The sequence below is a fragment of the Aotus nancymaae genome, unplaced genomic scaffold (assembly GCF_030222135.1).
Source record: "Aotus nancymaae isolate 86718 unplaced genomic scaffold, 86718_ANA_hifiasm-v0.15.2.pri h1tg000053l, whole genome shotgun sequence".
NCBI classification, from domain to species: Eukaryota; Metazoa; Chordata; class Mammalia; order Primates; family Aotidae; genus Aotus; species Aotus nancymaae.
In genome coordinates, this window is record NW_026988467.1 from 14,037,796 (window position 1) to 14,053,842 (window position 16,047).

General features: G+C 54.8%; 1 protein-coding gene across 1 annotated transcript in view; it reads left to right on the top strand.

The window, feature by feature from the left end:
- Positions 1–1,069: 1,069 nt before the first annotated feature.
- The window catches only part of PADI1 (peptidyl arginine deiminase 1), a 44,575-nt gene continuing 29,597 nt past the window's right edge, over positions 1,070–16,047 (top strand). The window contains exon 1 of the mRNA XM_012439741.2: positions 1,070–1,251. Coding sequence (XP_012295164.2) covers positions 1,160–1,251 — 92 coding nt within the window. The 5' untranslated portion in view covers positions 1,070–1,159. The remainder of the gene's footprint in view (positions 1,252–16,047) is intronic.

Below are 16,047 nucleotides of genomic sequence, written 5' to 3' on the forward strand. Positions count from 1 at the left end.
CCTGCTACCCTGGGACCAAGCCATGCCATTGCTCGCTTGGATGATGGAAAGAACCCCAGTGCGCCATCTAATGTCATACGCATTTTACTCATTTAACTTCACCTACGGTCTCCCCCAGAATGTATCATCAGAGCAGGAATGTCATCAGAGCAGGAATCGTGACCTCTTTTGTTCATAGTTGCATCCACATCACCTAAATGAGTGCCTAGCACATAAAAGATGATTAACAAACACTTGTCAAATTAATGAATGAAGTTCTACAAAGAGCCTCAGAACAGGCTGAAGCTTGCTGTGCTGAAAGAAGGAGGATTTTTCAGAAACGAATCCATATTCTCAGCTTATTGCTCTGAGCTCTTTTTCAAGTTCCCTCCCCTCTGGCTTCCCAAGAATGATTGCCTGGGGCAACTTCTGCTGTCTGTGGAGTCTGGGCACAAGGGCCTACCCTCACCTGCTGGGGGCTGGTGTTGTGTGGTGAGCCAGGTGAACCTGCGGGTACATTACAACTCTACGGCTCACTATCAGTGAGACCTGCAGTCGTGATTCTCTTACCTGCAAAATGAGGATACCAGTCATCGTTGTTAGCATTTTAGTGAATACCAGGTACCAGGATCTGTGCTAATCTTACACATAACTCACGTCTTTCCCACATCAAGACAAGGGACAGGTACTACTGTTACAGCTGCCAACTTACACGAGGCAGCTGAGTCACAGAGAGGTTAAAAGATTTGATAAGGATTCCAGGTGATGAGAGGCAGAACCCACACAGTCAGGCCTCAGAAACACTGACATCATTGCCATAGGGGTTCTGGCACCAGGAGTCTTTGGGGTGGGGGCAGGGGCTGCTGGGGAGCTCTGGAGGGTCTCCCGTCAGCAGCTGAGCCCTGCTCCACCTGGGGCCTCAGCTGAAGCTCCCCTTCCCCATCTCCCAGATGGCCTCGGGCACCTCCTCCCCTGACCTGGATTGACAGCCGAGTGAGGAGGTGTGGAGCCGGGAGGTGGGGACCATGCTCAGGCAGGCTAATCAGGTCACAGGGTGAAATTAAAAGAGAGGAAGAGGCAGCAACCCATCAGAACTCATACTTCATCCTGGCGAAGAGGTGTCCAAGACAGGAGCTGGGGAGCCAGAGCTGATCTAGGAGGCTGGGAGCTGGGGGACAGGATGGCCCCAAAGAGAGCTGTGCGGCTGTCCCTGAAGACACCTACCCATGCCGTGTGTGTGGTGGGAGTCGTGACACTCGTGGACGTTCACAGGTAAGAGCTGGGAGGCACTCACCTGGCTGCAGTGAGCTGGGTTAGAATGCAGGGCAATGGGGTGGGTGCCTGGTGGACAAGTCAGGCACGTTGGAGAGGATGCAGGCAGGACACAGCAGAGAAGGTAGAGTCGGCTATGGAGCCTGGGAGGAAGGAACTAGGGGTCTGATCAGGTCCTCCTTGGGGCTCCAGCTGGGCTCAGGACATTGGCCTCAAGCCCCTGGGTAAGAGTCAAGGTCCCCAACTTCTCTGTGCCTCAGTTTCTTTCGCTGTAAAATACAGCTGCACTGATACTGGTCCTCTTCTCCCCTCTGCCCACCTTCTGCTGTTCCTTCCTTGCCCCCCTTTCTCTTTCCTCCATCTCAAAGAACATTCTCATTTAACTGTCGGCCAGGCTGGAGAGCAGTGGCACCGTATCGGCTCACTGCAACCTCCGCCTCCCGGGTCCATGCCTACCCGTGCCGTGTGTGTGGTGGGAATCACGACACTTGTGCCATGTGTGTGTGTGTGTGTGTGTGTCAGGAATCACGACACTTGTGCCGTGTGTGTGGCGGGAATCACGACACTTGTGGACGTTCACAGGCTGAGGCAGGAGAATCGCTTACCAGTTACCCCTGGGTTCTGGGTGCTGGGCTCAGGACATTGGCCTCAAGCCCCTGGATAACAGTCCGGCCTTAGGATTCTAACTCTGAGCCCTGAGGTCAGGCTTTGGGGTCTGGGCCCTGCGTTCTGACACCCAGGTGGAACTTGTGTGGAGTATCAGATTGCTCAGGACGGGGAAGAGAACTGGTCCTCCCCTCCCTCGATTTCTTGCCAAGCCCCCATCTCTCTGAGGTGAAGGGATGCGTGTATAATCCTTAAAGGTCAGCCGGGGTCACTAATCGATTTGAATCAGGAGGGAGTGGTTAGGAAATACTCAGTGAATTAGTATGAGGAGAGAAGGTGGAGCAAGAAGGCCAGGACTTGTGTTTGCTGTGAGATGATGGTGATGACAGTGATTATTGTGATGAACAGTGGTGATGGTGGTGATGGCGGTGATGGTGGCAATGGTGACAGCTGAAGGGGCAGCAGTAGCATTTGCTTCTCCTGTTGACCCAAATCTTCCCTGTGCTGGCTCTGCCCAGATGGGGACCCAAGGGACTCTCAGCCTAAGTGTTTCTTAGTTTCCCCCAAATCCTAAGAGAGTTCGATTTGGTGATCTCCGGCAGCATTTCCAACTCTGATAGGCTGTCTATGGATTCCATCGCTGCTGGACCAGGTGGGGCTGAACCCCTTGCAGATGGGGGGCTCGTGGTAGGTGTCCCCCTCAAAGAGGAGCCAGGAGCTGGGGGCCTGTTACCAGGTGGGATCTGAGCTCCTACCTCCCTCTTAGGACTCAGCCCCTGTACCTGCTGGTCTGGTTAATGGATGCAGGGCCCAGCTGTCCACCTGGCTCCAGTGATCTCTGCCTGAGAAGCCCTTCCTGATCCTCCGTTGGGCAGTGGTCTATGACCCCAGTGGCAGGGCTGGGGAGGAGAGCCAGGAGCCATGGAAACCAGTCCTTGTCTCTAAGCTGCTGCTGCGAGTCCTGGCGTGGGGGCTGCTTCTCTCGGGTCTCGGTGGCCAGTGGAGACCCCATTGTCTCCTGCCCTGTTCACATAGGCTTCCTGGATTTAGCAAATAAAAATACAGGATGCCTAGTTATGTTTGAATTTCAGATAAATAACAAAAAGTTTTTTTAGTATATTGCATGGGAGATATTTCTACTAAAAAATCTGCTGTTTACCTGAAGCTGAAATCTTTTTTTTTGAGATGGAGTCTCGCTCTGTCACCCAGGCTGGAGTGCAGTGGCGTGATCTCAGCTCACTGCAACCTCCGCCTCCCTGGTTCAAGCAATTCTTAGCCTCAGCCTCCTAAGTAGCTGGGATTACAGGTGCCCATCACCACCCCTGGCTAATTATTGTATTTTTAGTAAAGACGAGGTTTCACCATCTTGGCCAGGCTGGTCTTGAATTCCTAACCTCGTGATCTACCTGCCTCGGCCTCCCAAAGTGCTGGGATTACAGGTGTGAGCCACTGAGCCCGGCTGCTGAAGCTGAAATCTAACTAGGCATCCCACACTGTATCTGGAAATCTACATCCACACCAAGAGTAGGAAAAGGGTCCCTGGCAGGCCCCCTTCTTCTTATTTCAGGCTTCTGCTCTCATCTGAGGGCATGGCTGTTTCTAGGCGATTCCAGAACCTCTGGCTTTACATGGTGCTACTGACTAAGGCCAGAAGCATTTCATGGGGAGCGAGGAGACCTGGCCTTAGCTCTGCCACCAACTTCCTGCCCGATGTGGGCCAAGTCATTTGTCCTCTCTGGGTTTTATTTCCTCATCTGAGCCCCCGTGAGATAAGCCAAGTCCCCTCTGCAGTTCACTGTGGAGATGAGGTGCCCAGACCCTGGAGATGAACACACTGTTCTCAGGCTGGCTCCATGCATGCTGTGTGACCCTGGGAAAGCTGCTGCACTTCTCTGAGTCTCAGTTTCCACATCTGAAAATGAAGAAACAGTAACACCAATTATAATGGGTTCAGGGGAAGATGAATGAGGCCATGCATGTAGAAGGCCCCTTGCACCGTGGGTGCCTTGGCAGTGTGCCCAGCCCTGGTAGCTCTGTGGGCCCTCTTTCCTCCAGCATCTATTCTTTCCCTCACACCTGAGAGGATGGGAGGAGACAAGGACAGCTCAGATCGTGTGTGCTGGGAGCATAGGGTGTCTGTGAAGCTCTTTAGCCTCCTCAAACACAGGCCCTGGCACAGCCGAGGGGCACCGGCAGGTTCCCTGGGCTATGCATAGCTGTTGTGCTCTGATTGGCTCTGGGAGGCAGCGGCTGCTCTGGGATCCCGAGTGAGCACCCAGGGCGCCTCCACCCAAGCACCCTTCAGGAATCTTCACCTGAGTGTTGGTGGTGACTACAGTCACAGATGCTGAGAGCCTCCCATCTAGGACACAGAAGTTTATTCTGCAACAATAGGGAAGAGCTTCCTAGCGGCCAGGTCTGTGATGGGCAGGGAAAGAGGGGCATGGAATCGTCAACCTTGGAAGGTTTTTAAGAGGAGCCTAAAGCTCACTCCTCAGCTGGGCTGCCTGGGAGGAAGGGGCTACATTTGATGACAGGTGATGAACTTGGGGCCTCCCCAACCCCTTTGCCCAGTGCCTGGCTCTAGCTAAGGCCAAGTCAGGGGTTTCTAGTTGGCCTTACTGGTGGGATGGGGGAAGCCCCCAGAAGAGGAGGTGTTGCCAGTCACCTGAGCTGCTGGAAGTCTGAGCCCCCCAGGAGATGGGTGTGAGGGTATGATGTCACAGGAAGTGATTCATTCCCCCAGGGGCTGCGTGGACTGGTTATCTGGAGAAACATTTGTGTTTGGGGTAATTGTGTGCCCCAGGGTGTCCCAGTCTAGGAAACCCTTAGGAATTTTCCACTCAGCATGTGCTGAAGGTCCCAACCCTACACCCCAGTGGGCTAGCTCACTACCCTGACCCACACACCCCAGCGGGCTAGCTCACTACCCTGACCCCCACACCCTAGTGGGCTAGCTCACTACTCTGACCCCCACACCCCAGCGGGCTAGCTCACTGCCCTGACCCCCACACCCCAGCGGGCTAGCTCACTACCCTGACCCCCACACCCCAGCAGGCTAGCTCACTACCCTGACCCTCACACCCCAGCGGGGTAGCTCACCACCCTGTCCACCCCCAACCCCAGTGGGATAGCTCAACACCCTGACCCCCACACCCCAGTGGGCTAGCTTACCACCTTGGTCCCCCTATGCCCCAGCAGGCTAGCTCACTACCCTGACCCCCTACATCCCAGCAGGCTAGCTCACCACCCTGACTCCCCTCCGCCCCCCACACATCCCAGCAGACTAGCTCATCATCTTGACACCCCACACTCCAGTGGACTAGCTCACCACCCTGACCCCCAAGCCCCAGTGGGTTAGCTCGCCACCCTGACTCCCTGGATCTGGCTAGACTGCCCTGGTTGTCCTTGTCCTTGCCTGAGGACTTCAGGTGGCTCATGCCAGTAAAGACTGGCGTGGTCAGATCCAGAGGCCCAGGCTGGAGGCAAGAAAGAACCTTTATTCTTCGGGATGCAGAAGGCTGGCCTTACGGGGACATTCTCCTGTACTTACCCCCAAGCCTTCCCCACCCCTGCAAAAGCAGCAACGCCAGACAAACTTGGGATCAGAGGGTGGTAGACTTGGAGGGGCACAGGGAGGAGGGACTCTGCTGGCCTCTCAGATGCAATTTTCTGGAATTCTCTGTATTTCGGAAAATGAAAACACCAAAACAGAGTTATAAAACTTGTGAGACACATAATGTGTACATTGAGTAAATTAATACTTTTAACTTGCACAGAAGAACAACAAGGCATAATTGTACTCCTCAGGGGAAAATTATAGTATTGACGTTGACACTAATTTCCAGGACCGACAGGCTGCCGGCACCTGGCTGGACACAGTCTCTGCTCCATCCTGTCACTGTGTCACTGCGGCAGGAAGGACACTCTTCACCAGAAGAAACATAAAAGTTCAAGTGTCAGGGTTCCTAGAAAATATGAGGCTGGGTCCTCCGAAAGGTCCATGGGGCCCTGATAGGCCCAGGGGTTGTAGAAACTGGACTCAGAATGGTGGAGGGTGGCATTCGTGAAACATAAAATGTTGGCATCAGGAAGTGCCGCAGAGGTCAGCCACCCCTTAATTCTGTGGCACTTCCTGCTCCTCTGGGTGCCAGCTGCCACTTGCCATTTTGGGACTGGCTGGGAATCTCTCCCCTTCCCTCTGGCCCCCAGGCCCTCCGCTTTCCGCCTCCTTCCCCGTTCCTGGCATTTCCCTGATCCTTACTCTAAGACTTCTCTTTCCCATCCCTTCCACTCCCAGCTGGTCTTTGCAGGCTGTGTGACCTTGGGCCAGTCACTTAGCGTCTCTGAACCTGTTTTTCTTCCACATCACTCCCAATAGGAGTGACATCCCTTATTGTTGGTACCTGCAAAGCTGGCACTTTATTTTTTCCATTTTATTTTATTTTTATTTTTGAGATGGAGTCTCGTTTTGTTGCCCAGACTGGAGTGCAGTGGCATGATCTTGGCTCACTGCAACCTCTGGCTCCCAGGTTCAGCCTCCCAAGTAGCTGGGACCACAGTTATGCACCATTCCACCTGGCTGATTGTTTTTGTATTTTTAATGGAGACAGGAGAAATGGACCTCTGCCCAGCCTGCACCCTCAACCTGGGCTCTCTGGGGATGCTCCTTCCCAAGCAATGATGGCATAAGGCACCCAGGAGTGTGATTTCTGGGAATGAGGGAGAAGACAGGACACAGCCACATCATGCGTGATTCTCGACTCCTGAGAAAATGCCTGAGCCTGCTGAGGGGTCTGGGACATCAGCCATTGCCCTCCCCCAACTTCCATCTCCCCAGCCAGCCCCAGCCGGCCCAGGGGAGAGGGCCCAGGGGAAACCTAAAGCCAGGGCATTGCAGATTGGAGCTGCCCCTCCCGCTCTCTGGCACCCACACCTCCCATCTCAAGGAAGCTCCCGTGGCCTTTTCCCCAGGGCAGTCTGCTGCCGGGCAACTGCTCTGTGCTGGGCTCTGGCACTCGGTGATTATACAGCCCGTGGCCACCTGTGAGGTGCGCCCATTTTAGTCGGGAGTTAAATAAATTTCAGGAAGTGAGTGTCAACAATTGCACACGTGATCCATTTTCTCAGGTAGGAGAGTGAAGGGAGGTGCGAGGGTCCTTTTAACCACGGGGCACTGTGTCCTCTCTTGCCCCGGTCTGCCCACTCCTCCATGCCTTTCAGATGCCCTCTGTGACAGTAATGACCATGATGGCAGCCCTGCTTTAAGTGCTCATTGCACTATCTCAGTTAAACTTCACAACAAGCCTATGAGATGCAGACTACTATAATCCCCATTTGCAGACACACTGAGACACAGAGAGGCTGAGAGAGTTTTCTGAAGACAAACAGCCCACACATGCCAGAGCTGGGATTTGGACCCAAGTCCACCTGGTTCTAAATTCTGTGAGCCCAGCCCTGCGACTGCCCAGCCTTTTGGGCCTCTTCCATGTTGCTGGGTGAGGGGCGAAGTAGAGGTGGGGCAGCAGATGAGCTTTGGAGTCAGACCCAGGTGGGGGCCAAGCACAGCTCTGCCCCGTCACCCTCACCCTCTGTGACTTCTCTCCATTTCAGCTTATCTTCTGTAAAATGGGGAGACGAATAATCACTCCCCTATTAGCAGGCAGGGGCCATGGGGATGGAGTCAGAGAATGAAGTGAAAACCCTCCACAGACTCTGATGGACCTGCCCCGCGGGGACCGCCACAGGGCAGAGCCAGGGATGATTTGTTTCTGCTTTCCTGGTGCCCAGCATGGGACCTGATGCACAGCAGGTGCCCAGGGAGGTATGTTGAGGCAGAGTCACTGGCAGCACTAATGGGGGCCCCACGTGCCTGAGGCAAGCTGCTGGCCTTTAGCCTAGAGCTCACGGCGTGGCGGCCAGTATCCTGGGTCATCAGCCTCCAGGCGGATCCCTAGCTCCAGGCAGAATCACCCACAGAGCTGGTCACTCCTGGGGATTTGCTGGGCCCTGCTGGCTGACCCTATGGTGTTTCTTGTGGCTTAATTCCAGAACACCTAGAGATTGGCAACTGTTATTAGTAAAATTTTCAGTGCCCCAAAGGAAGTAGCCCTCGAATATAAATTTCCTCAACAAGGCAATTTACTTGCATTGAAGGGTGCGGCTCACAGATGGAACAATGGCAAGCGCATGCCTGGACAAGGGAGGGGAAGGGGCACTTATGCCTGACGGAGTCACCCCTACCGCTGTGTCGTTCCCCTATTGGCTAGGGTTAGACTGCAGTCTAGACTAATCCTCACTGGCTATTTTAAAGGGAGCAGGGGTACAGAGCCACAGTGGTGGGGCGGGTTGTTTGGTGGGAAGGACGGTTACTAGCAGGTCAGAGCAGGTAGTCAGGGGTCAAAGCAGGTGACCGGAGCAGGTGACCGGGACGAATCAGGACGGACCATGGGACCGGGGGAAAGGATGTGAACTACTGATTAGAACTGGTGGAAAAGGTTGTTTACTGAAACTACAAGGAAGTTAAACTTTAAAATAGAGAATTAAAGAATAAGAGAGCTGAACATACTGACAAACTGATTCTTTGAAGAGAAACTTGGGGTTCACAATATCTAGCACGCCTGTAGGGCTCCTGGCAGGCAGGATCCTGGCCAGGTGTGCAGGGGAGCCAGCACGGGCTGCTCCTCAGCCTTTTCATCTGCTTCTTCCTGATTCTTCCCCTCCTGCCCCCGCCACTCACCCAGCACAGTGCCCCAGACGAGCCCCGAAGGGCACACTGACCCCCACCCCCATCCACTCAGTTTCTGTCCCCAGGATCTGGCCATGTCCAAACTGCAGGGTAGGACAGTCGGCAGGGAAGCACTTCCCTGTGACTGCTGTGTTCCTCTTCTCCCTAGAGACCAGGTGGCACATTTCTGAGCTGTCAACACAAGGTTTGGCCTGTGAAGCCCCAGGGGGTCGAGGCTTCCGGGAAGCAAGTTGCAGCCATGCAAAAGGAAGAGCTTTTATTCATCTGTTAAACAAACACCCTGAGTCCACTTATTAAAAATTCTTTCTCTTCCTTGAAAAAAAAAAAACAAACAGCTTGTTAACCTGAGCTGTCAGAGCAGAGAGGGCTGTGAGGTCGTGAGCTGTCTATCCTGGGGAGTGGGCAGGGGGCTGGCCAGGATGACCTCCGAGCCCCCCCTCTGACCCATGGCCTATCCTATGCAAGAGGCTCCCTGGTCTTTTCTGTCATTTTAGGGCAGACAAGGACAAGAAGATCACAGGTGCCACCCCCCAGCCCTTACTGATCTTGCCCCTGGAAGATGTGGGTGCATGGGTGAAGATGTGGGTGCATGGGTGGGGCCAGGGGGTGGTGGCTTCCTGCCTCGGTGCCACCATCTTGCCTGGGCCTCCCTGGCCTGCTGCCAAAGAGCCATGCAGAGGAGCTCGCCTGGCACACTCTCAACACATTCCTGTTTCCTTCCGACATCCCGACCGTCTCCTCCTTCCAGTCCCCGACAAGGGCATGCTTGGGGCACGCACGCACTCATTCTAATACCAGCCAGGACAGCTCCTCCCTGTGCCATCTGTAGGACCTGAGCAAAATTACTTAACCTCTATGCAATTTCTTTCTCTCGAAGTGGGACAGTAATGTGGGGTCCTCATTAGGGAAAAGGAGCCAGGCTGGAGGGAGCAGGAAAAAGCAAAAAAAGAAAGCCAAGCTGGGCGTGGTGGCTCACGCCTGTAATCCTAGCACTTGGAAAGCTGAGGCGGGCGGATCACGAGGTCAGGAGTTCAAGACTAGCCTGTACAACATGGTGAAACTCGTCTCTACTAAAAATGCAAATATTAGCAGGGCATGGTGGCAGCTGTAATCCCAGCTATTCAGGAGGCTGAAGCAAGGGAATCACTTGATCCCGGTAGGCAGAAGTTGCAGTGAGCCGAGATCGTGCCACTGTACTCCAGCCTGGGTGACAGAGTGAGACTCCATCTCAAAAGAAAAAAAAAAAAAAGAAAGAAAGCAGATCATCTCCAAGCCCACCTTTCTTCATGGTCCAGGACACATAGCTCTCTCGCACAGGTAACTCACAATCTTCCTGCGCCCCGCTCTCACCAGACACCTGCAAGTGCGCCCCCTGCAGCCTTGGCGTTGTCAGTGCTGCACAAAGCCCTCTTCAGCAGACAGCGGAAACATCATCCTGTAAAATCCCAAGCAAGTCTTTGTTTCTTTGCAGTTGACTTCTTTCTTACACCCCAGAGAGAGGCTTCTTTTTCGAAGGCTGACTGCTGTGTCTCTGGCAATGTGTTTTCTTGCTTTCTGTAATCAATCTGTTTTCCTTTACGTACAACTGTCCTGGTAAATTCTTTTTTATAAAATTGTACTTTAAGTTCTGGGATACATGTGAAGAAAGTGCAGGTTTGTTACATAGGTATACACATGCCAGGGTGGTTTGCTGCACCCATCAACCTGTCATCTATATTAGGTATTTCTCCTAATGCCCTCCATCACCTAGCCCCCCCGCCCTCCAACAGGCCCCTGTGTGTGATGTTCCCCTCCCTGTGTCCATGTGTTCTCACTGTTCAACTCCCACTTATAAGTGAGAACATGCAGTGTTTGGTTTTCTGTTTCTGTATTAGTTTGCTGAGAATGATGGTTTCCAGCTTCATCCATGTCCCTGCAAAGGACATGAACTCATCCTTTTTTATGGCTGCATAGTATTCCATGGTGTATATGTGCCACATTTTCTTTATCCAGTCTGTCATTGATGGGCATTTGGGTTGGTTCCAAGTCTTTGGTATTGTGAACAGTACCACAATACACATACGTGTGCATGTGTCCTTATAGTAGAATGATTTATAATCCTTTGGGTATATACCCAGTAATGGGATTGCTGGGTCAAATGGTATTTCTGGTTCTAGATCCTTGAGGAGTCACCACACTGTCTTCCACAATGGTTGAACTAGTTTACACTCCCGCCTGGTAATTTCTTTTACTCCTGCATTACCCTGTGACAAGTAACACCTAACTTGGTCGGGAGCAGGAGTTGTAGTGAAGTCAAGAGATCATGGATAGCAAAAGCTAAGCATGCGCTTGGCACATGGCAGGTGCTGGAAGATGCAGGCTCTTTCCCTGCCCCAATAGAACCGGTGGAACATGCTGCCTTACGCCATACCAGTGGGTGGGTCCGCAGCTTACCACAGGAGGTGGGCAGGGGTGGAGAGTAGCTGGTTTTACACTCCCCATCCCACCCTCCAAGCCTCCTTTTGGGAGATTCTCTAAGAATTCACCTATTCTGCTCATAGCCTCTCTATTGAACCTGATGCAACTGGCCCTGCTCTGGGCATGGGGTTGGCGGGCATTGCAGGGTGAGTAGGAGGACGCTGTTCTGGGCGGCATCGGTAAGATGTGAAGTGGCACCCAGGAAGGTCTGACCCAGGGCCGTGGGGACACAGAGGAAGGACACAGGCTTCTGGCTGGAGTGAGTTGGGCTATCTGGGGACTCGGAGAAGAGTCATCGTAACATGGCGACAGCATTCAACGCTGAGAGGTCATCATCTCAGGGAATCCCTCCAGCAGCCTAGGGAGTAGCTCTCGGGATTATGTCCATTTCACAGCGGAGGAAAATCGAGGCGGTTGACTGATCCAATTTGAGGCCATGCTCCACACAGAACCCATCCTTCACTCCATGGAAGAGGTGGCATTTGAAGTGGGCCTTGAAGAATGCAAAAGATCCCTCCCCCCGCCCTGTGATCCTGCCCAGCAGAGATGGGGGAGGGGCCTGGAGAGGGGCAGGCTCAGCATAACAGTGGAAACCATGATAAATATGACAGTGATTACCAGGACACCTGAGGGGTGACTCCTGTAGTGGTGATGACGATGGTCTTTTTTATTTGGAGGGGTACTTTCAAACATGTTACCTGACCTGACTATGCATTTGGGGACATGCCAGGACTGCATATCTGCGGGTTGGTTAGGTCTGGGGGCTGCATCACGAGACATCACCCAAGAGAAGCATCCTGGAGAAGATCATTAGATTCGGAGGAAGCTGGGAGCAGCTCAGGAAAGCTGGCACGGCACAGCCCACTGTGGGGCAGCCTGGGGCTCACCCCAAGCTCCCACCCCTGCCTGCCATGCCTCCCAAGGGCAGCCCTTCATCCACAGCCAGGCCCACAGATCTGGGCACCTGAGAGACAAGGAAAGGCCCTATCTCTGAGGCCTGGGTCAGGGGTGGGGGTAGGATGCCAAGGGAACTTGCCTGGGTGCCAGAGAGGATCAGCAGACTCCTCCTCCTGCCTCTTCCTGGTGGTCTTCAAAGCTCCTGCTGGGGTACCTGCTGCTCTTCTGTAGCTGAAGCTGACTTGATGTGGGGGGTGGGAGCCATGTCTTGAAGGTAGTGGGACTGGGACTAGAACAGGCCCCTCCCCATGCCTGCGGGAGTGGCCCTGGGCCTCAGACCTGCCTAGCACATGTCTCCTGCAGGAAGCCACCATCCCCTCAAGGCCCAACCAACCCCTCTAGGCACTGGCCACTCATCTGGCACTCACAGGGGCGTGAGATACTGAGACGGGGAGCCTGGCACCCCAGAGAGAGCTGAAGGGAGATGTGAGTTACTGAGCAAATCTGGGGTGGGGAAGGAGCAGGTCTGGACTGCAGGAAGCTGGGCTGGGGAAGGAGCAGGTCTGGACTGCAGGAAGCTGGGCTGGGCTCGAGGGTCTCAATAGCCCCAGAGGAATCTTTCCTGCCATTTCTTACCCCTTCTTTCATCATCATCTTCATCATCATCATTTTTTATCAAGACTCCAAATAGGGGGAGTCTTGGAGTTGACTTGGAGATGTCAACTTTTGCCCAAAGCTGGAGACTGGCTTCACAGAATCCTGCTCCTCCTGAAAGGGCTGTGTCGGGCACCGGTGGTCCCTGAGCGGGGTGGAGCAGGGGTCCCCCGTGAGCTACAAACCCTCCTGCTGCCAGCTGGGTGCCCTGGGCTGGTGGCTACTTGCTCTTGGAGTTTATGAGCCAGGCCGACTGGATTCCATCATGGCTCAGTCACCTCCCAGCTGGGCAGTCCTGAGAAAGCCACTCCACGGTCCTGAGTTCCTGTGTCCTTGTCCAGAATGAGTTGATTGTTTCCCTGGTTCATGCCGGGGACAAAGCTGGATGTGGAGATGACAGCAGTGATGCAGACAGCATAAAACAGAAAAAAATCTCTGCATTTTAGAGGGAGAGACGGCAATGAGGAGGTGGCCGGCGCCACGCGCTGGAGTGAAGCCGGGGTTAGAGGGCACCAAGCTCATGGTGTCGTTCATGTCACAACATTTGCAACAGGCAAGAAGGTCTCATATGCCACCCAAGGGAAGGAAGTGAGGGGCTGGGCAGACCGCAGGGATCTGTGGCAGGAACATTCTGGACAGAGACAGCTGCAGCCCCGGCATGCTCGAGGAAGGGCAGGGAACCCAGCGAGAGGCCGTGGGGAGGGAAGGCAAGGGGTCAGGGAGGCCTGGGAGGCCACACAGCCTCTGAGCAGGAGGGATGCGATGGGACTTCTGGTTTTTTTTTTGAGATGGATCTCACTCTGTCACCCAGACTGGAGTGCAGTGGCATGGTCTCAGCTCACTATAACCTCTGCCTCCCAGATTCAAGCAATTCTCCTGCCTCAGCCTCTCAAGTAGCTAGGATTACAGGCGTGCACCACCACACCCAGCTAACTTCTGTATTTTTAGTAGAGATGGGGTTTCACTATGTTGGCCAGCCTGGTCTTGAACTCCTGACCTGGGATCCGCCTGCCTCGGCCTCCTAAAGTGCTGGCATTACAGGCGTGAGCCACTGCGCCTGGCCTGGGACTTCCATTTTAAAAGGTCCCTCTGGCTGCTGTGTTGAAGACGGACTATGGGGAGAGAGGGGAAGCGGGGGACTGGCCTATGGGAAAAATCCACGTGGAAGCAACAGGTGGCTTGGACAGGCATGAGCTGTGGCAGAGGTGAGAGCGGGCAGAGTCTGCCTGCAGTTGCTGTGAAGGTGCAGATGATGGATTTGCTGAGGGACTGGCTGTGCGTGTGAGGGAACGAGAGGAGGTGAGGCTGGACTGGAAGGTGGAGCTGATATCGACTGGGCAGGGGCAGGTTTGAAAGGAGTGGGGAAGGAGCTGGGGAAGGAGTGGGCATAGGGAGACAGGCGTTTGGCTTTGGACTTGTGAAATTTAAAATGCCTGGTAGGGCCGGTCACAGTGGCTCATGCCTGTAATCCCAGCACTTTAGGAGGCTGAGGCCAGTGGATCACTTGAGGTCAAGAGTTTGAGATCAGCCTGGCCAACATGGTGAGACCTTGTCTCTACCAAAAATACAAAAATTAGCTGGGCGTGGTGGTACACTCCTGTAATCCCAGCTACTCGGGAGGCTGAGGCAGGAGAATCTCTTGAACCCAGGGGGCGGAGGTTGCAGTGAGCTGAGATCGATTCATTGCACTCCAGCCTGGGCCACAGAGTGAGACTTTGTCTCAAAAAATAAAAAATAAAATAAAATAAAATATCTGGTAGATACCCAGGGAGATACTCAAAAAATAAGAGGTCTGGGAGTTCTAAACACATTGATGTGGCAAGTGGAGAAAACCAAGGGAGCGGGTGTAGACAGAAGAGAGGAGGGGAGGAGAGGAGAAGGGAGGGGAGGGAGGGGAGGAGAGGAGAAGGGAAGGGAGGGGAGGGAGGGGAGGAGAGGAGAAGGGAGGGGAGGGGAGGGAGGGGAGGAGAGGAGAAGGGAAGGGAGGGGAGGGAGGGGAGGAGAGGAGAAGGGAAGGGAGGGGAGGGAGGGGAGGAGAGGAGAAGGGAGGGGAGGGGAGGGAGGGGAGGAGAGGAGAAGGGAGGGGAGGAGAGGAGAAGGGAGGGGAGGGGAGGGAGGGGAGGAGAGGAGAAGGGAGGGGAGGGAGGGAAAGAGAGGAGAAGGGAGGGGAGGAGGGGAGGAGGGGAGGCAGGAGAGGAGAAGGGAAGGGAGGGGAGAGAGGGGAGGAGAGGAGGGGAGAAGGGATGGGAGGGGAGAGGGGAGGAGAAGGGAAGGGAGGGGAGAAGGGGAGGAGAGGAGAAGGGAAGGGAGGGGAGGGAGGGGAGGAGAGGAGAGGATAAGGGGAAGAGAGGAGAAGGGAGGGGAGGGGAGGGAGGGGAGGAGAGGAGAAGGGAGGGGAGGGAGGGGAAGAGAGGAGAAGGGAGGGGAGGAGGGGAGGAGGGGAGGGGGGAGGCAGGAGAGGAGAAGGGAAGGGAGGGGAGAGAGGGGAGGAGAGGAGGGGAGAAGGGGAAGAGAGGAGAGGAGAGGAGAAGGGAGGGGAGAGAGGGGAGGAGAAGAGAAGGGAAGGCAGGAGAGGAGAAAGGGAGAGAGGGGAGAAGGGGAGGAGAGGAGAAGGGAAGGGAGGGGAGGGAGGGGAGGAGAGGAGGGGAGAAGGGGAAGAGAGGAGAGGAGAGGAGAAGGGAGGGGAGAGAGGGGAGGAGAAGAGAAGGGAAGGCAGGAGAGGAGAAAGGGAGAGAGGGGAGAAGGGGAGGAGAGGGGAGGAGAGGAAAAGGGAAGGGAGGGGAGAGAGGGGAGGAGAGAAGGAGAGAAGGGAAGGGGGGGAGGGAGGAGAGGAGAGGAGAAGGGAGGGGAGAGGGGAGGAGACGAGGGGAGAAGGGGAGGAGAGGAGGAGAGAAGGGTCGGGAGGGGAGGAGAGGAGGGAGAAGGAAAGGGTGGGAAGGGAAGGGTGGGGAGCAAGGGGAGGAGAGGAGAAGGGAAGGGAGGGGAGGGAGGGGAGGAGAGGAGGAGAGGAGAGGAGAAGGGAGGGGAGAGAGGGGAGGAGACGAGGGGAGAAGGGGAGGAGAGGAGGAGAGAAGGGTCGGGAGGGGAGGAGAGGAGGGAGAAGGGAAGGGTGGGAAGCGAGGGGAGGAGAGGAGAAGGGAAGGGAGGGGAGGGAGGGGAGGAGAGGAGGGGAGAGGAGCAGAGGGGAGGCTGAACTCGAAGCCAGGTGTGCTGGGAACAGCCCCACTCTGAAGAGTACCAGTGTGGGGATTCTGCCCGTTGCTGATGGTGTCTATTCCAATTACACATTTTGGAACTTGTTGTGGGGTGGGGTGGGGAACCACAGATGGACTCAGGGGTCCACTGGATCCACTGTGAGATGAACCTGAGCTGAAACTCGGTGGATCACCTGGCCTCCATGAGCCCCTGCTCTGCCGGGTGCTGTTTAGGGTCTC